Raw genomic sequence first — 20,971 nt, 5'->3', positions numbered from 1 at the left:
TGCATTTAGTTCAAAGAAACATAAAACCCAACATTTTTATTTTATTATTCAGATAGAACATACAATTTTAAACAATGTTCCACTTTACTTCTATCAAAATTGTCTTCATTTTCTTGTTATCCTTTGTTGAAAAGCAGGAATGCAAGTTTAGGCGTGTGCACGTGTCTGCAGCGCTATATGGCAGAAGTTTTGCAACATTATTATACATTAGCAAGAGCACTAGATGGCAGCACTATTTCCCGTCATGTAGAGCGCCAGACATGTGCACGCTACCTACCTAGGTATCTCTTCAACAAAGAATAACATGAGAACAACACAAATTTGATAATACAAGCAAAATGGAAACTTTTTAAAAAAAAATGTTATTCTCTATCTGAATCATGAAAGAAAAAATGGGTTTCATGACCCTTTAATTTAATGACCATATCAGTGATAGCTTTTACTCATGGGCAAATGCTGTGTACTTGCATTGAAACATCACACCTGGGTTGTACTGCATCGTTATGGCTCAATTTGCATCATCTCCAAAGTGTTACAGAGCACTAAAAACAAAAACTTCTGAAAATGTGTAAGCTAAACATTTGTAAAGCCCAACAACAGTTTAGAAAACCAAGTGAAATAGCAGCAAATGTGACTATGGAACTGAAGAAATGAAACATAGCCCATATAGCAATACCAGAAAACTGCAAAGCCAATCATTATAGCAGGTTTTGCTTTGAATGCAAAGCAGGAACAAGTTGACAAAAATGAATGTCACAATTTTAGCAGTTAGGTCAAATTACTTCAGGCCTATGAAATTCTGGAAAAAAAAACCATATGCAATTCTTCCTGGGATACCACAAAATAAACTCATTTTCTACTCACTTTGCCCTAGTTGTACAAACAATATTTGGATACTCATTATGGCAGGGTCATATAAAAGCATAATGACCTTGAGAATGATTGCATGCTTCATTTTTTATCAGGAAACCAAGCAAGAAACATATAGCCCCTTAATATAAACATTATTGGGTTGTATCACCAGCCAAACAAATAAATTACTGGGGGAAAAAAAACATCATCTTGTTTTAAAGATTAACTATAGTCCATGTTCTTGCCATTTTTTTCAGTATAAAATTGAATTCCATTGTGTCCAGAGAGACGCACATTATACTGCAAAAATGTCTACATTAAACACATGAACTTCAAAATACCAGCACATTAATACATCACTTTACAGTACATAATACCATTATAACGCAGCGCCGAAGTGGGAAATTTGTTAAACCTAACATTCCCCTTATATAAGCCAGTCAAGTGACCACATTTCCCACAGCCCACACTTTCTTAGCTGTCAGCTCACTCCCGTGATGACAGGACCTACAGAGCAGCCAATCACAAGCCATTCCCCGGTAGCCTCGTGACAGGTGAACTACGCTCACACCCAGGCTGATGCAACGCTGTTGCAATATGAAACAAATCACTGTTGTCTTCCGCAGCGAAGAAAAAGTCCGTCAAATAGCCAAAAAAACCTGATAAACGTTTACCATATAAAATCACAATCTTTTTTTATTCAACATACTGCTGTCCGAGTATATTTATTGTAGTTTGTAAGCTGATCTCCCTACTTCCTAAGGCAGTTATCTTGCCGGGAACGGGAGCTTGACGCGGAGGGATATTCAATAGTGGTGACGTAAGATGTGTATGAGCTATACATTGCTAATCCTCTAGAAAAAATAGTCACAACTTCAGCGGCAGTGTACGAGTAATAGAGATAAACGTGGTTTTATTGGTCACCATGGCTTTCTAGACTTGCAAAACAACATAACAAGTGTGCGTATGCACTTGTGCTGCACAATCAAACCAACTGCAAAGATGGCGTAAGTATTAATCCATTTAATTAAACTTCAGTTTTGTCACTTTGCTGTCTGTATATGACAGCTATCTTGAACTCCGCGATGTATGTAGCCTATTGGAGAAACCTGTAATACAGTGTTACATGCTGTTTTTCAGATCTCTCTTGTAATCAAGGGCTTAATACGGAAAATATATTTTATGTTGAAAAAAATGTATTAAAGTAATGTCATTTTATATCTTAAATGCACATTTTATAATTGATTCTAATCAGGGCTTTAGAACAGTATATGAGGGTGCAGTGAGCGGTTCTTGTTTCGGTTTTGCACGTGGTTTGGATTTATTATGCTTCATCTGTCATGCGATTTCGGCTTTTTAGGAGCAGTAACTTTGTTTTGGCTAATGATGAATTAGTGTGAAGTGGGAGTGTCTTGGCTAGTGATGGTTTTGTGACATAAGTGTTTTTCATTACTTGGCTAATGATGTGTGTCCTTTTATTTGAACGTGATTGTGGTGTATTGGATTTGCTAGCGCTGGTTGTTTGCTTTGACAAGTGACAACTAACCTGAATGTAGTAAATGTGTTTGCGTTCAGTAGCAGTGACCGTGACATTGAATGGCTCTGCTTGTTTTTAGTAGCAGTGACCCATACTCCTTATGGGTTTAATAAAATGTCATTATTAAAATATATAATATATATATATATATATATATATATATATATATATATATATATATATATATATATAATCTTGTTTAGTTTGACTTTCTGCAGACAATGTTGAATGTAACTTGGAGAGAAAATGTGGACTTCCTTGGCTGCTAATGCTGCTTAGCATTAGCACTTATATTGATAGCTGGCTATTTAACAGGACCCTGTATCTGTCTTCATTATCTTTATCGCACCTGATGTGTATTGCTACAGAATCTATTGACACTTTACAAATATAATAATTGTTTTTGTTTTTTTTAATTAGACATCTTCCTATAGAAAAATACAGTTTCTCTACTAGGAAAATATTTACAATAGATTAGACTTGTAATAACATCTGTGTTATCTGCTGCTTCAGTTGTTTATTGAATCAGGTGGTGTCATTTCTTATATAACAGTCTGTATTGCTTATTTGTGCTAGTACATCGGATATTTATGACCACATGAATGTATTACTATTTTCACATTTTTATCAAATTCAGCACTATATACATCATTTTTACTTTCTTGCTAAGTAAAAAAGCAACAGCTGGGGTCCCATGAGATTAATTTAGCCCTGTTTTTCTTTGTCTCACACACATTCCTCTTGAGAGTTTCATGTGCATGGAATAATGTAGAGGTAGTGACTAACTAGGGTGACCATATTGTCGCTTTAAAAAGGGACACATGAAAAATACATATTTCAGGGCTGTTAAAAGAAATGTTTTGTATAAGAACCCTGACATGTATTTTTCATGTGTCCCTTTTTAACCCCTTAATGACCACAATGTACCCTGTATGTCACTGGTTGTTACGTTTTTTTTCAGGACATAATAGCACAAGTCTAGCAAGAACACGCTATTAATGCACTCCCTCTAGCAGGCTTTGTGGAATAGAGCAGTCCCAACGCTGGTGGCAAGACCACGCTGTAAAACAATCAAGTCCCAAAAAAAGGCCAGCGACATACAGGGTACGTCGCTGGTCCTTAAGGGGTTAAAGCTGCAATATGGTCACCCTATGACTAACAAAATATTTTAGGGGAAAAAAAGTGTAACATTGTCTCAGAACTTTTTGTTTTAAGGCTTAAAGGGATATTCCAGCCAAAATTGGAAACCACATTGGTGCATTTTAGTATTGAACAGAAGCAATTTTGTAATATACATACATTAGCAAAAATGCTTCTAATAAAAGCTATAGCTGTTTCAAAAGTCTATTTAAGTATGCACCGTGCACCAGCATTTTAAACACTTGTTCGGAGAGCCTAAGGTGCTTGTACCATCTGGTAACGACTCAATTTTTTTTTTAATTACTGACATGATTACAAGCCCCACTGATTATCTGAGCAGCTGCATTTTTTAAAATGTGGGTGCAGTGAAAATATCTAACTATGCTTCACATGCAGAGAATAATGTTAAAGGGACAGTCTAGGCCAAAATAAACTTTCATGATTCGGATAGAGCATGTCATTTTAAACAATTTTCCAATGTACTTTTGTCACCAATTTTACTTTGTTCTCTTGGTATTCTTAGTTGAAAGCTTAACCTAGGAGGTTCATATGCTAATTTCTTAGACCTTGAAGCCCACCTTTTTCAGATTGCATTTTTACAGTTTTTCACCACTAGAGGGTGTTAGTTCACGTATTTCATATAGATAACACTGTGCTCGTGCACGAGAAGTTATCTGTGAGCAGGCACTGATTAGCTAGACTGCAAGTCTGTCAAAAGAACTGAAAAAAGGGGCAGTTTGCAGAGGCTTAGATACAAGATAATCACAGAGGTTAAAAGTATATTATTATAACTGTTGGTTATGCAAATCTGGGAAATGGGTAATAAAGGGATTATCTATCATTTAAAACAATAACAATTCTGGTGTAGACTGTCCCTTTAACACTAAAACAGTGATAGCTCTTAATAGAAGAATTTTTGCCAATAAATGTATATTACAAATATGTTTCTATTCAAAGATGCAATAAATCTATGTGCATTTATATTTTGACTGGAATGTCCCTTTTAAACAGGCAGGCACATAACTTTATTTCTATTTATTTTGATAATATATTTACATTTTCTAAGGCACTTGTCACTAAGCCATTTCTATTATGTAATCAAGGTTGTTTGTCAGCCCTGTTTCACATGGAACATTTTTACTCATTTTAAAAATATTAAATGGACCGTAAAGTCAAAATGAAATGTACATGGATAGTAGTTTTAAACAACTTTCCAATCTACTATTATTTTTTTCAAAGTTTTCTTAGTATTCTTTGTTGAAGAGTAATCCTAATTGAGCAATAGGACCTTGCATATGTATTTAACCATCTGACAGCAGTGTTTGGAATGTTAAAGGGATAGGAAAGTCAAATACAACTTGCATGATTTAGGTAGAGCATGAAATTTTAAGACATTTTTTTAAAATTAACTTCTATTTTCAAATGTGCTTTTTTCTGTTGGTATCCCATGTTGAAAAATAATACGCACATATCCTACACTAGTGGGTTCTGCTGCTTATTGGTGTCTACACACATTTGTCTCCTTGTGATTGGCTAACTAGATGTGTTCATCTAGCTGCCACGCCCACTAGTGCAATGCTTTTCCTTTGGCAAAGGATAACAAGAGAATTAAGTAAATTGGATGATAGAAGTAAATTTGAAAGTTATTTAAAATTGTATGTTCTATCAAAATCATGTGGTTTTTTTTTGTCCCTTTTTTTAAAGGGACAGTCTACTCCAGAATTTTTATTGTTTAAAAAGATAGATAATCCCTTTTTATTACCCATTCCCCAGTTTTGCATAACCAACACAGTTATAATAATACACTTTTTACCTCTGTGATTACCTTGTATCTAAACCTCTGCAGACTGCCCCCTATCTAAGATCTTTGTCAGACTTGAATTTTAGCCAATCAGTGCTGACTTAAATAACTCCATGGGAGTGAGCACAATGTTATTTATATGGCACACATGAACTAGCTCTGTCTAACTGTGAACAATTGTCAAAATGCACTAAGATAGGAGGTGGTTTTTAACAGTTTAGTCTACCTAGGTTTGTTTAGCTTGCAGTAAAGAATACCAAAAAGAACAAAGCAAATTTTATGATAAAAGGAAATTGGAAAGTTGTTTAAAATTGCATGCCCTATCTGAATCATTAAAGTTTAATTTTGAGTAGACTGTCCCTTTAAGCAATGCTGTGATTACTGGTGCCATAGGCAATGTGCATGTCTTCTTTTGCAGTCTATCTTCCTACCTAAGTTTACCAAGAGAACAAAGCAAATTTGATAATTAAAGGGATAGTAAACCCCCAAAAAAATGATTTCATGATTCAGATAGAGCATGCAATTTTAAGCAACTTTCTAATTCACTCCTATTATCAATTTTCTTCATTCTCTTGCTATCTTTACTTGAATGTAAGCTAAGGAGCCGGCCTATTTTTGGTTCAGCACCCTGGCCAGTGCTTGGTGGCTTACTTTTAGCAACCAATAAGCAAGTGCAACCCAGGTTCTGAACTAAAAATGGGCTCCTTAGCTTACATTCAAGTAAAGATACCAAGAGAACGAAGAAAAATTGTTAATAGGAGTAAATTAGAAAGTTACTTAAAATTGCATGCTGTGTCTGAATCCATGAAATGAAAAATGCGTTTACTATCCCTTTTTAATTGGAATGTTGTTTAAAATGTCACTTTTTGAATCATGAATATTTGATTTTGACTTTACTGTCCATTTAATAGCGCTGTGGAATCTGTTGGCGCTCTACAAATAACCAATCATAATTTAATAGGGCCTAAAATAAAAATCTAACATTTTTTACCCTATAAGTGTTTAAAAACTTAAAGTCCTGCATATTGTTTGAATGGGTGGTATTTTTACAGAACTAATTTTAGTAGCCCAGGGTCTGCATATCGCCATTGGCGGCTTCATTGTGCTCCTTGTCCTGTCCTGGTTTCTGTGTTTGTTGTTTTTTTACCTCTGGCTTCCACTAAAAGAAAAAAATATCTATTTAACTCTACCAATCCCTACTTTACAGTAAGTTTGAGTAAAATGGGTAAATGTGTTATTTACCTAAGATAAGATTTTGTTTTTTAATTTGAAAAAGCCATCTTATGCTACAGTGGTGAGACAATTAGTATAATTAGTGAAGAATTAAACCTAATAGAACAGGGATTGTAGTAAAATATTAAGGGCATATGAGGCACAACTTTCTTTTGTGATTGAGACAGAGCATACTAATAATTCCAATTTACTTCTATTATCAAATTTGCGTCTTTCTCATGATATTCTGTGTTGTAGAGATACCTAGGTAGGTGTCTGGAGCACTACAGGACAGGAAGTAGTGCTGCCCTCTAGTACTCTTGCAAATGGATAACATTTTTGCAAAACTGCTGCCATATAGTGCTCCAGAAATGGGCCAGCTCGTAAGCATTACATCCCTGCTTTCCAACAAAAGATACAATGACAAATTGATAATAGAAGTAAATTGGAAAGTTGTTTAAAATTGCATGCTCCATCTGAATCGTGAAAATAAAAATTTGGGTTTCATATACAAGTTTAAAGGGACACTGAACTCCAATTTTTTCTTTCGGGATTCAGATAGAGCAGGTAATTTTAAGCAACTTTCTAATTTACTCCTATTATCAAATGTTCTTCATTCTCTTGGTATCTTTATTTGAAAAGCAAGAATGTAATTTTAGATGCCGGCCCATTTTTGGTGAACAACCTGGGTTATTCTTGCTAATTGGTGGATAAATTAACACACACCAATAAAGAAGTGCTGTCCAGGCTTTGAACCAAAAATTGTCCGACTCCTTAGCTTAGATGCCTTCTTTTTCAAATAAAGATAGCAAGAGAATGAAGAATAATAGCAGTAAATTAGAAAGTTGTTTAAAATTGCATGCTCTATCTGAATCACAAAAAAATAATTGGGTTTAGTGTCCCTTTAAGAGACCTGAAATTACAGATTGATTCTGGAGGAAGTTAAAGAGACAGTCTGCACTATAATTTTTATTGTTTTAAAAAGATATACGCCCTTTATTACCCATTCCCTAGTTTTGCATAACTAACACAGTTATATTAATATACTTTTTATCTCTGTGATTACCTTGTATCTAAGCCTCTGCAAACTGCACCCTTATTTCAGTTCTTTTGACAGACATCCATTTTAGCCAATCAGAGCTGGCTCCCTGGAACTCCACGTGCGTGAGCACAGTGTTATCTATATGACACACATGAACTAACACCCTCTGGTGGAGAAACTGTCAAAATGCTCTGAGAGAAGAGGCAGCCTTCAAGGGTTTAGAAATTAGCATATGAACCTCCTAAGTTTAGCTTTCAACTAAGAATACCAATTGAACAAAGCAAAATTGGTGATAAAAGTAAATTGGCGAATTGTTTAAAATGACATTCTCTATCTGAATCATGAAAGTTTATTTTGGTCTAGACTGTCCCTTTTTATAGGTTCTGTACATTTCATATGGGGATTTATGTTATAACAAAATTCAGCCCTTGGGGACAACTCTTTATAACTGCTATGTGTTGTGTAGATAAAAATAATTCAGTTGTGTACACCTCTTTCTGCCATCTAGTGGAATTAAAGAAAAATGCATGGCACACAAACTAGCAGCCTCTGGTTTGTAAAAAGTTTTATACATAGACTAATCTATACATAATGATGACCCAAAATATGTAGTTAAAAGAAAAATTAGTCTTATCAAGAACCCCCATACTATGGCATTGTTTACTCAGATTCAAGGCAAGTTCCCTCGATGTAGTGTATAGGCCTAAAGCTAATTGAGATATAGGGGCCTATTTATCAAGGTCTGGCGGACCTTATCCGGCACTGCGGATCAGGTCCTCCAGACCTCGCTGAATATGGCGAGCAATACGCTCGCCGTATTCAGCATTGCACCAGCAGCTCACAAGAGCTGCTGGTGCAACGCCGCCCCCTGCAGACTCGCGGCCAATAGGCTGCCAGCAGGGGGTGTCAATCAAACTGATCGTACTCGATCGGGTTGTATTGTGGCGATGTGTGTCCGCCTGCTCAGAGCAGGCGGACAGGTTATGGAGCAGCGGTCTTTGTGACCGCTGCTTCATAACTGCTGTTTCTGGCGAGCCTGCATAGATACATATGCCCCATAGAGATTATATATATATATATATATATATATATATATATATATATATATATATATATATATATATATATATATATATATATATATATATATATATATATATATATATATATATATATATATATATATATAATTTATTTTCTAGAACCAGGTTTGCAGACTTACCTTCGCATACCAGTGCAACATAAATTGTAGCTCGAGAGATAATTAAGAATTACTATGCTTTAAATAAACAAATTCGAGGTTTTTAAAATTTCAATTAAGCAGTATATGAAATATTGTTTTACGAGTACTAGTTTGTCACCCATAACTTTATTTTTCTCTTGTAGGTTCCTTTCTATCTCCCCTGCACCTTCCGCTGTCATTTCCAGCAGGAATCGTGCTTCCATCTTCTTCTCCAGTGTGGAATTGAATAATCCTGGTCGAAATGTCTCTCCTGGCAGCTTTAAACCTCGACCTGGAGATGTCTATGTTGCCAGTTAGCACTCTGCACTGGCGGGCGGATGTCCTTAAGATCCCTGTTCATGGAAATCACTACGAACACCTTTTAGTACCTATGGAGGATGGGGTGAACACACATGGGGCTGAGACAGGGTGTCTGGGAGGTAATTTGTGTTTGTTACATATACCAATGAGTATTCATAAATAACACACACACACATATATATATATATATATATATATATATATATATATATATATATATATATATATATATATATATATATATATATATATATATACACATACATGCCCACACTTTGTAAACATTGCATAAACGTATACTGAACCAGCTCTCAAGTGATGTTTGCTGTGGTGTAGGTCAACAAGGTAGAATTTTATGTTTTATTCCTTAATCTTTTTAACAGATAGGAGATACTGTCAATTAATGGCCATACCCACTTGACTTGTAGACTTCAGAGTACACACCTACTGTCCGGCATACATCCTTAGATCCTAAACTTGCTTTCTGCACCCGGTGGGGTGGGTACTATGGCAGCTGATTTGCTTTGAATCCCTTCAGTTCATCAGTACCCTTCAAGAGCCTCCCACCACTACTGTTTTGGCAATATGTTTAAAACTTTGAATATAAAAATGTTAAGTGTCACTTTAACCAGCAGTGATTATTCTACACTAAAGCTTGACCAATAAACAAAATATGTTGCTTATTAATACTGGCATTTATTTTTGCCTAGTTAAAATTAACCTTGAGCTCATAATTTATATTGTGCAGTGATTACACTATAAATCACATTTTATTTTACTTTTGTGCACAGGTGATGGATTCACAGATTGGATGACTGAGAGGGTGGATTTTTCATGCTACCTTCCTGCATCAGTGGATTCATCAATTCCAGCCCCTCCAAACCCAGCCCCAGATTTGGAGATCATGGCCACCCTTCTTAAGAAGGAGTTGGAGCAGATGGAAGATTACTTCCTGGAGGAGACACTCTCCCCTGGGCTTCCAGTGCCTCCAGACCAAGTAGCTCCTAGCACCCCACCATCCCATGAAGTGCATTTCCTTTTCCCTGCATCTGACCAACAGCTTGGGGGAAGAGAAGTAGAGTTCCAGACTTACATTGCAGAAACTCCACCTTCTGCTCAAGCACCGTTGGAGACCCTAGATTCTGGTTGCCTGGATCTTCTAAATCTGTATTGTGATGTTCCTAATGATTTCCCTAGAGAACACGTGCAGGATCTTACAGTGATAAATGACACCACTGACCCGCCAGCACAATCAAAACGGCTGTATAGGCCTACTCCATATGATTGCCCCAGCAGTGTGGCTTCCAGCTGCTCTGTATCAACCCATGTTAAAGGTGATCGAAAGCAAAAAAAGAGAGATCAGAATAAAACAGCAGCTCTGAGGTATCGACAGAGGAAGCGTGCAGAGTATGATGCTCTTGATGAAGAGTGTCAGGGCCTGGAGGCCAGAAACCGAGAGCTGAAAGAAAAGTCAGATTCTATTGAAAGAGAAATTCAATATGTTAAGGATCTTCTTATTGAGGTCTACAAGGCCAGGAGTCAAAGACTTCGTAATAACTAGCCTTTGAAAATGTGTGAGAAAAGATAGATACATTTAGTACGTTTTTAGACAAACTTTTTATTTACATTTACAGGTTACAAGAATGAATGTAAATTATCACACTTGTTCTAATGCTGACAAGACTTCAATTACTTTTTAAGATAAACTTGTTACTGTTCTTGTCGGTATCATGAATTATTAAACAAAAATATTGTTGCAGGCCTAAAATAGTGCAAAGCAGTTACAATAATGAACTATGTGTGTCTTAAGGCTGTGACACACTGAGAGCAGAGCGCAGCTTGATGATGCGGCTGTGTGCGCTCAATGTGTCTTGCCTTATCTCTGCATACTCAGCCACGTCAGGTCGCGTAGCTGTGCGCCCAGAGTTGAAATATTTGAACTTCAGAAGTGCTGCAGCGCGAGGCAGTTGCTTTGCCTCACACCACATCGCTTGCAGTGTGTCACAGCCTTTACAGTTTTGGTGTGTGTTTTTTTGTTTTTTGCCGTATTAAATGTGACAAGGTGGCTTATTTTCCCAATGCAAGCGGGGATTGAGAATTACAATGGTGGTTCTGAATTCAAAAGAAGTATCAAAATATAAAATGTATATTTGGTCCTTTTGCCACATTCAGAAGTATGTGTGAAAAGCACCTGTCACATTACAGCATGTAAGGGTATTTTAAAGACGGGAAATGTTTTATGTTTATTTTCTTAATGATCCTGATTGGAACTCTGCAGTTTCATTCACAAAAGTTTTGAAAGGCGCATGAAACCGAGATTGTACAAGTTAAGTGTCACTGAAATGTCAAGTTTGATATAGCTGAATTTTTTTTTATATATATATATTATATAAAATCTTCTCTTTGGGGAAAACTATTCAAAGTTGAAACTAGGGTTTTGTGCTATTTTTCTTTGTATTGTAAACAACTTATGTTGTGTATGTTTATATATTTTAGAAAAATGTTTTTGTATATATAAAGTATTCTATGCAAAAAAATGACTTTCTGCAGTCTGAACCAGGCAAAGGACTTCAAACTTAAAATGTCAACAGTGGCGTGAAAGAAAGCAATATACTTCCTGTAAATGTACTATGCTACAGAATGGACTTTATTTTACAGGTTAAATAGGCAGTGTGAAAACCTACTACAGTAGATGTTTTGTGAATTTCCCATATAGGTTTTATTTTCCATAGTAAAAAACTTACTGTTAAAATGGAGTAATTCTTGTGTGGTAGAATACCTGAGTTTCGGTAGCTTACATCTAGAAGCACTTATGCAAGTACAAATTTTTTTATTTTCAAGGTGTAAACATTTTGATGATTAATAAAGTTCTGGATGTGCAAATAACTTGTTATGCATTTTCTTTTCTCTACACAGACTCCTCATTAAACTAAAAACTTGCGCCTAGATTTAGAGTTTGGCGTTAGCTGTCAAAAGCAGCGTTAAGGGGGTTTTTAACGCCCGCTGGTATTTAGAGTCAGGCAGGAAAGGGTCTACCGCTCACTTTCTTTCCGCGACTCGAGGCTACTTCAGGTCCCCTTACGTCAATTGCGTATCCTATCTTTTCTATGGGATTTGCCTAACGCTGGTATTACAAGTCTTGAAAGAAGTGAGCGGTAGAGCCTCTACCGACAAGACTCCTACCGTCAAAAAAAGTCAGTAGTTAAGAGCTTTATGGGCTAACGCAGGAACATAAAGCTCTTAACTACTGTGCTACAAAGTACACTAACACCCATAAACTACCTATGAACCCCTAAACCGAGGCCCCCCCACATCGCAAACCCTATAATAAATCTTTTTTAACCCCTAATCTGCCGCTCCGGACACCGCTGCAACCTACATTTTAGCTATGAACCCCTAATCTGCTGCCCCTAACATCGCCGACACCTATATTATATTTATTACCCCCTAATCTGCCCCCCCCCCCCCCCCAATGTCGCCGCCACCTACCTACACTTATTAACCCCTAATCTGCCGACCGGACCTTGCCGCCGCTATAATAAATGTATTAACCCCTAAACCGCCGCACTCCCGCCTCGCAAACACTATAATACATTTTATTAACCCCTAATCTGCCCTCCCTAACATCGCCGCAACCTACAATTAACCCCTAATCTGCCGCCCCCAATGTCGCCGCTACTATAATAAAGTTATTAACCCCTAAACCTAAGTCTAACCCTAACGCCCCCCTAACTTAAATATACTTTAAATTAATCTAAATAAATTTACTATAAATAAATAAATTATTCCTATTTAAAACTAAATACTTACCTATAACATAAACCCTAATATAGCTACAATATAACTAATAGTTACATTGTAGCTATTTTAGGATTTATATTTATTTTACAGGCAACTTTGTATTTATTTTAACTAGGTACAATAGCTATTAAATAGTTAATAACTATTTAATAGCTACCTAGTTAAAATAATTACAAAATTACCCGTAAAATAAATCCTAACCTAAGTTACAAATACACCTAACACTACACTATCAATAAATTAAATAAATTACCTACAATTAGCTAAACTAAAATACAATTAAATTAACTAATCTATAATACAAAAAAACAAACACTAAATTACAGAAAATATTTTTTTTTTACAAGTTTAAACTAATTACACCTAATCTAAGCCCCCTAATAAAATAAAAAAGCCCCCAAAATAATAAAATGCCCTACCCTATTCTAAATTACAAAGTAATCAGCTCTTTTACCAGCCCTTAGGGCAATGCCCCGCAAAAAGCCCTTTTAAAGTAATCAGCTCCTTTACCTGTAAATAAAAATACAACCCCACCACCCACATACCCCTACTCTAACCCACCCAAACCCCCCTTAAATAAACCTAACACTAACCCCCTTTAGATCTCCCTACCTTGAGTTGTCTTCACCCAGCTAAGCCGAATTCTTCATCCAAGCGGGGCAAGAAGAGGTCCTCCATCCGGTAGAAGTCTTCATGCAAGCGGAGTCTTCTATCTTCATCCATCTGGAGCGGAGCCATCTTCCATACAGCCGACGCGGAACCATCCTCTTCAACCACCGACGGACTAACGGCGAATGGCGGTTCCTTTAAGGAACGTCATCCAAGATGGCGTCCCTCCAATTCTGATTGGCTGATAGGATTCTATCAGCCAATCGGAATTGGAGGGACGCCATCTTGGATGACGTCCCTTAAAGGAACTGTCATTCGTCGTTAGTCCGTTGACTGTATGGAAGATGGCTCCGCTCCGGATGGATGAAGATAGAAGACCCCGCTTGCATGAAGACTTCTATTGGATGGAGGACCTCTTCTTGCCCCGCTTGGATGAAGACTTCTACTGGATGGAGGACCTCTTCTTCTTGGATGAAGAATTCGGCTCAGCTGGGTGAAGACTACTCAAGGTAGGGAGATCTTCAGGGGGTTAGTGTTAGGTTTATTTAAGGGGGGTTTGGGTGGGTTAGAGTAGGGGTAATGTTGGGGGGGTTGTATTTTTATTTACAGGTAAAAGAGCTGATTACTTTGGAGCAATGCCCCGCAAAAAGCCCTTTTTAAGGGCTGGTAAAAGAGCTGATTACTTTGTAATTTAGAATAGGGTAGGGCATTTTATTATTTTGGGGGGCTTTTTTATTTTATTAGGGGGCTTAGATTAGATGTAATTAGTTTAAACTTCTTGTAAAAATTTTTTTTTTTATTTTCTGTAATTTAGTGTTTGTTTTTTTTGTATTGTAGATTAGTTTATTTAATTGTATTTCTCCAACATAGGTGTGTCCGGTCCACGGCGTCATCCTTACTTGTGGGATATTCTCCTCCCCAACAGGAAATGGCAAAGAGCCCAGCAAAGCTGGTCACATGATCCCTCCTAGGCTCCGCCTTCCCCAGTCATTCTCTTTGCCGTTGTACAGGCAACATCTCCACGGAGATGGCTTAGAGTTTTTTGGTGTTTAACTGTAGTTTTTATTATTCAATCAAGAGTTTGTTATTTTAAAATAGTGCTGGTATGTACTATTTACTCTGAAACAGAAAAGAGATGAAGATTTCTGTTTGTAAGAGGAAAATGATTTTAGCAACCGTTACTAAAATCGATGGCTGTTTCCACACAGGACTGTTGAGAGGAATTAACTTCAGTTGGGGGAAACAGTGAGCAGACTTTTGCTGCTTGAGGTATGACACATTTCTAACAAGACGATGTAATGCTGGAAGCTGTCATTTTCCCTATGGGATCCGGTAAGCCATTTTTATTACATAAGAAAAAAAGGGCTTCACAAGGGCTTTTAAGACTGTAGACATTTTCTGGGCTAAAACGATTGATATATAAGCATATTTTAATACTTCATAGCTTTGAGGAATTATTTTATTCTTGGGAATTAGCTAAAATAACCGGCAGGCACTGTATTGGACACCTTATTTGCTAGGGGCTTTCCCTAATCATAGGCAGAGCCTCATTTTCGCGCCTCTATTGCGCACTTGTTTTTGGGAAGCATGACATGCAGATGCATGTGTGAGGAGCTCTGATACATAGAAAAGACTTTCTGAAGGCGTCATTTGGTATCGTATTCCCCTTTGGGCTTGGTTGGGTCTCAGCAAAGCAGATACCAGGGACTGTAAAGGGGTTAAATATAAAAACGGCTCCGGTTCCGTTATTTTAAGAGTTAAAGCTTTCAAATTTGGTGTGCAATACTTTTAAGGCTTTAAGACACTGTGGTGAAATTTTGGTGAATTTTGAACAATTCCTTCATACTTTTTCACATTTGCAGTAATAAAGTGTGTTCAGTTTAAAATTTAAAGTGACAGTAACGGTTTTATTTTAAAACGTTTTTTGTACTTTGTTATCAAGTTTATGCCTGTTTAACATGTCTGAACTACCAGATAGACTGTGTTCTGTATGTGGGGAAGCCAAGGTTCCTTCTCATTTAAATAGATGTGATTTATGTGACACAAAATTTAGAGAAAATGATGCCCAAGATGATTCCTCAAGTGAGGGGAGTAAGCATGGTACTGCATCATCCCCTCCTTCGTCTACACCAGTCTTGCCCACACAGGAGGCCCCTAGTACATCTAGTGCGCCAATACTCCTTACTATGCAACAATTAACGGCTGTAATGGATAATTCTATCAAAAACATTTTAGCCAAAATGCCCACTTATCAGCGAAAGCGCGACTGCTCTGTTTTAGAAAATACTGAAGAGCATGAGGACGCTGATGATATTGGTTCTGAAGTGCCCCTACACCAGTCTGAGGGGGCCAGGGAGGTTTTGTCTGAGGGAGAAATTTCAGATTCAGGGAAAATTTCTCAACAAGCTGAACCTGATGTAATTACATTCAAATTTAAATTGGAACATCTCCGCGCCCTGCTTAAGGAGGTGTTATCTACTCTGGATGATTGTGAGAATTTGGTCATTCCAGAGAAATTATGTAAAATGGACAAGTTCCTAGAGGTCCCGGGGCCCCCCGAAGCTTTTCCTATACCCAAGCGGGTGGCGGACATTGTAAACAAAGAATGGGAAAGGCCCGGCATACCTTTCGTCCCTCCCCCTATATTTAAGAAATTGTTTCCTATGGTCGACCCCAGAAAGGACTTATGGCAGACAGTCCCCAAGGTCGAGGGGGCGGTTTCTACTCTAAACAAACGCACCACTATACCCATAGAAGATAGTTGTGCTTTCAAAGATCCTATGGATAAAAAATTAGAGGGTTTGCTTAAAAAGATGTTTGTTCAGCAAGGTTACCTTCTACAACCAATTTCATGCATTGTTCCTGTCACTACAGCAGCGTGTTTCTGGTTCGATGAACTAGAAAAGGCGCTCAATAAAGATTCTTCTTATGAGGAGATTTTGGACAGAATTCATGGTCTCAAATTGGCTAACTCTTTCACCCTAGACGCCACTTTGCAATTGGCTAGATTAGCGGCGAAAAATTCTGGGTTTGCTATTGTGGCGCGCAGAGCGCTTTGGCTAAAATCTTGGTCAGCGGATGCGTCTTCCAAGAACAAATTGCTTAACATTCCTTTCAAGGGGAAAACGCTGTTTGGCCCTGACTTGAAAGAGATTATTTCTGATATCACTGGGGGTAAGGGCCACGCCCTTCCTCAGGATAGGTCTTTCAAGGCCAAAAATAAACCTAATTTTCGTCCCTTTCGCAGAAACGGACCAGCCCCAAGTGCTACGTCCTCTAAGCAAGAGGGTAATACTTCTCAAGCCAAGCCAGCCTGGAGGCCAATGCAAGGCTGGAACAAAGGTAAGCAGGCCAAGAAACCTGCCACTGCTACCAAGACAGCATGAGATGTTGGCCCCCGATCCGGGACCGGATCTGGTGGGGGGCAGACTCTCTCTCTTCGCTCAGGCTTGGGCAAGAGATGTTCTGGATCCTTGGGCGCTAGAAATAGTCTCCCAAGGTTATCTTCTGGAATTCAAGGGGCTTCCCCCAAGGGGGAGGTTCCACAGGTCTCAATTGTCTTCAGACCACATAAAGAGACAGGCATTCTTACATTGTGTAGAAGACCTGTTAAAAATGGGAGTGATTCATCCTGCTCCATTAGGAGAACAAGGGATGGGGTTCTACTCCAATCTGTTTGTAGTTCCCAAAAAAGAGGGAACATTCAGACCAATCTTAGATCTCAAGATCCTAAACAAGTTTCTCAAGGTTCCATCGTTCAAAATGGAAACCATTCGAACAATTCTTCCTTCCATCCAGGAAGGTCAATTCATGACCACGGTGGATTTAAAGGATGCGTATCTACATATTCCTATCCACAAGGAACATCATCGGTTCCTAAGGTTCGCATTTCTGGACAAGCATTACCAGTTTGTGGCACTTCCGTTCGGATTAGCCACTGCTCCAAGAATTTTCACAAAGGTACTAGGGTCCCTTCTAGCGGTGCTAAGACCAAGGGGCATTGCAGTAGTACCTTACTTGGACGACATTCTGATTCAAGCGTCGTCCCTTCCACAAGCAAAGGCTCACACGGACATTGTCCTGGCCTTTCTCAGATCTCACGGGTGGAAAGTGAACGTAGAAAAAAGTTCTCTATCTCCGTCAACAAGGGTTCCCTTCTTGGGAACAATAATAGACTCCTTAGAAATGAGGATTTTTCTGACAGAGGCCAGAAAATCAAAACTTCTAAACTCTTGTCTAATACTTCGTTCTGTTCCTCTTCCTTCCATAGCGCAGTGCATGGAAGTAATAGGTTTGATGGTAGCGGCAATGGACATAGTTCCTTTTGCGCAAATTCATCTAAGACCATTACAACTGTGCATGCTCAGTCAGTGGAATGGGGATTATACAGACTTGTCTCCGACGATACAAGTAGATCAGAGGACCAGAGATTCACTCCGTTGGTGGCTGTCCCTGGACAACCTGTCACAGGGGATGAGCTTCCGCAGACCAGAGTGGGTCATTGTCACGACCGACGCCAGTCTGGTGGGCTGGGGCGCGGTCTGGGGACCCCTGAAAGCTCAGGGTCTTTGGTTTCGGGAAGAATCTCTTCTCCCGATAAATATTCTGGAACTGAGAGCGATATTCAATGCTCTCAAGGCTTGGCCTCAACTAGCAAAGGCCAAATTCATACGGTTTCAATCAGACAACATGACGACTGTTGCGTACATCAACCATCAGGGGGGAACAAGGAGTTCCCTGGCGATGGAAGAAGTGACCAAAATCATTCAATGGGCGGAGACTCACTCCTGCCACCTGTCTGCAATCCACATCCCAGGAGTGGAAAATTGGGAAGCGGATTTTCTGAGTCGTCAGACATTTCATCCGGGGGAGTGGGAACTCCATCCGGAAATCTTTGCCCAAATCACTCAGTTGTGGGGCATTCCAGACATGGATCTGATGGCCTCTCGTCAGAACTTCAAGGTTCCTTGCTACGGGTCCAGATCCAGGGATCCCAAGGCGACTCTAGTAGATGCACTAGTAGCACCTTGGACCTTCAAACTAGCTTATGTATTCCCGCCGTTTCCTCTCATCCCCAGGCTGGTAGCCAGGATCAATCAGGAGAGGGCATCGGTGATCTTGATAGCTCCTGCGTGGCCACGCAGGACTTGGTATGCAGACCTGGTGAATATGTCATCGGCTCCACCATGGAAGCTACCTTTGAGACGGGACCTTCTTGTTCAAGGTCCGTTCGAACATCCGAATCTGGTCTCACTCCAACTGACTGCTTGGAGATTGAACGCTTGATCTTATCAAAGCGAGGGTTCTCAGATTCTGTCATTGATACTCTTGTTCAGGCCAGAAAGCCTGTGACTAGAAAAATCTACCATAAAATATGGAAAAAATATATCTGTTGGTGTGAATCTAAAGGATTCCCTTGGGACAAGATAAAAATTCCTAAGATTCTATCCTTTCTTCAAGAAGGTTTGGAGAAAGGATTATCTGCAAGTTCTTTGAAGGGACAGATTTCTGCCTTGTCTGTGTTACTTCACAAAAAGCTGGCAGCTGTGCCAGATGTTCAAGCCTTTGTTCAGGCTCTGGTTAGAATCAAGCCTGTTTACAAACCTTTGACTCCTCCTTGGAGTCTCAATTTAGTTCTTTCAGTTCTTCAGGGGGTTCCGTTTGAACCCTTACATTCCGTTGATATTAAGTTATTATCTTGGAAAGTTTTGTTTTTGATTGCAATTTCTTCTGCTAGAAGAGTTTCAGAATTATCTGCTCTGCAGTGTTCTCCTCCTTATCTGGTGTTCCATGCAGATAAGGTGGTTTTGCGTACTAAACCTGGTTTTCTTCCGAAAGTTGTTTCTAACAAAAACATTAACCAGGAGATAGTCGTGCCTTCTTTGTGTCCGAATCCAGTTTCAAAGAAGGAACGTTTGTTGCACAATTTGGATGTTGTTCGTGCTCTAAAATTCTATTTAGATGCTACAAAGGATTTTAAACAAACATCTTCCTTGTTTGTTGTTTATTCTGGTAAAAGGAGAGGTCAAAAAGCAACTTCTACCTCTCTCTCTTTTTGGCTTAAAAGCATCATCAGATTGGCTTACGAGACTGCCGGACGGCAGCCTCCTGAAAGAATCACAGCTCATTCCACTAGGGCTGTGGCTTCCACATGGGCCTTCAAGAACGAGGCTTCTGTGGATCAGATATGTAAGGCAGCGACTTGGTCTTCACTGCACACTTTTACTAAATTTTACAAATTTGATACTTTTGCTTCTTCTGAGGCTATTTTTGGGAGAAAGGTTTTGCAAGCCGTGGTGCCTTCCATCTAGGTGACCTGATTTGCTCCCTCCCTTCATCCGTGTCCTAAAGCTTTGGTATTGGTTCCCACAAGTAAGGATGACGCCGTGGACCGGACACACCTATGTTGGAGAAAACAGAATTTATGTTTACCTGATAAATTACTTTCTCCAACGGTGTGTCCGGTCCACGGCCCGCCCTGGTTTTTTTAATCAGGTCTGATAATTTATTTTCTTTAACTACAGTCACCACGGTATCATATGATTTCTCCTATGCAAATATTCCTCCTTTACGTCGGTCGAATGACTGGGGAAGGCGGAGCCTAGGAGGGATCATGTGACCAGCTTTGCTGGGCTCTTTGCCATTTCCTGTTGGGGAGGAGAATATCCCACAAGTAAGGATGACGCCGTGGACCGGACACACCGTTGGAGAAAGTAATTTATCAGGTAAACATAAATTCTGTTTTTAGTTTAGCTAATTGTAGGTAATTTTATTTATTGATTGTGTAGTGTTAGGTGTATTTGTAACTTAGGTTAGGATTTATTTTACAGGTAATTTTAACTAGGTAGCTATTAAATAGTTATGAACTATTTAATAGCTATTGTACATAGTTTAAAATAAATATAAATCCTAAAATAGCTACAATGTAACTATTAGTTATATTGTAGCTATATTAGGGTTTATTTTATCGGTAAGTATTTAGTTTTAAATAGGAATAATTTATTTAATTATAGTAAATTTATTTAGATTCATTTAAAGTATATTTAAGTTAGGGGGGGTTAGGGTTAGACTTAGGTTTAGGGGTTAATAATTGTAGGTAGGTTGCGGCGATGTTAGGGAGGGCAGATTAGGGGTTAATAAAATGTATTATAGTGTTTGCGAGGCGAGAGTGCGGCGGTTTAGGGGTTAATACATTTATTATAGTGGCGGCGAGGTCCGGTCGGCAGATTAGGGGTTAAGTGTAGGTAGGTGGCGGCGACGTTGGGGGGGGGGGCAGATTAGGGGGTAATAAATATAATATAGGTGTCGGCGATGTTAGGGACAGTAGATTAGGGGTTCATAACTATAATGTAGGTTGCGGCAGATTAGGGGTTAGTAATATAATGTAGGTGTCAGCAATAGCGAGGGCGGCAGATTAGGGGTTAATAAGTGTAA

The 20,971-nt window shown here is 38.7% G+C and overlaps 1 protein-coding gene across 1 annotated transcript; it reads left to right on the top strand.

Annotated features, from left to right (window-relative positions):
- The first annotated feature begins 1,701 nt into the window (after positions 1 to 1,701).
- Positions 1,702 to 12,013, top strand: ATF5 (activating transcription factor 5). Its single transcript, XM_053690594.1, has 3 exons — positions 1,702 to 1,859; positions 8,971 to 9,246; positions 9,919 to 12,013. The coding sequence occupies exons 2-3, from the start codon at positions 9,069 to 9,071 to the stop codon at positions 10,686 to 10,688; spliced, it is 948 nt and encodes a 315-aa protein (XP_053546569.1). The 5' UTR covers positions 1,702 to 1,859; positions 8,971 to 9,068; the 3' UTR covers positions 10,689 to 12,013.
- The last annotated feature ends 8,958 nt before the right edge of the window (positions 12,014 to 20,971 follow it).

This window comes from Bombina bombina, chromosome 8 (genome assembly GCF_027579735.1).
Source record: "Bombina bombina isolate aBomBom1 chromosome 8, aBomBom1.pri, whole genome shotgun sequence".
Classification (NCBI taxonomy): Eukaryota; Metazoa; Chordata; class Amphibia; order Anura; family Bombinatoridae; genus Bombina; species Bombina bombina.
Note: the sequence above shows the minus strand (reverse complement) of the source record. Positions and strands in the feature narration are given on the sequence as shown.

Coding starts and splice junctions, on each gene's coding strand:
- ATF5 (XM_053690594.1), top strand. CDS start 9,069: ATGTCTCTCCTGGCAGCTTTAAACCTCGACCTGGAGATGTCTATGTTG. Junction 9,247..9,918: donor TGAGACAGGGTGTCTGGGAG/GTAATTTGTGTT, acceptor TTTTGTGCACAG/GTGATGGATTCACAGATTGG.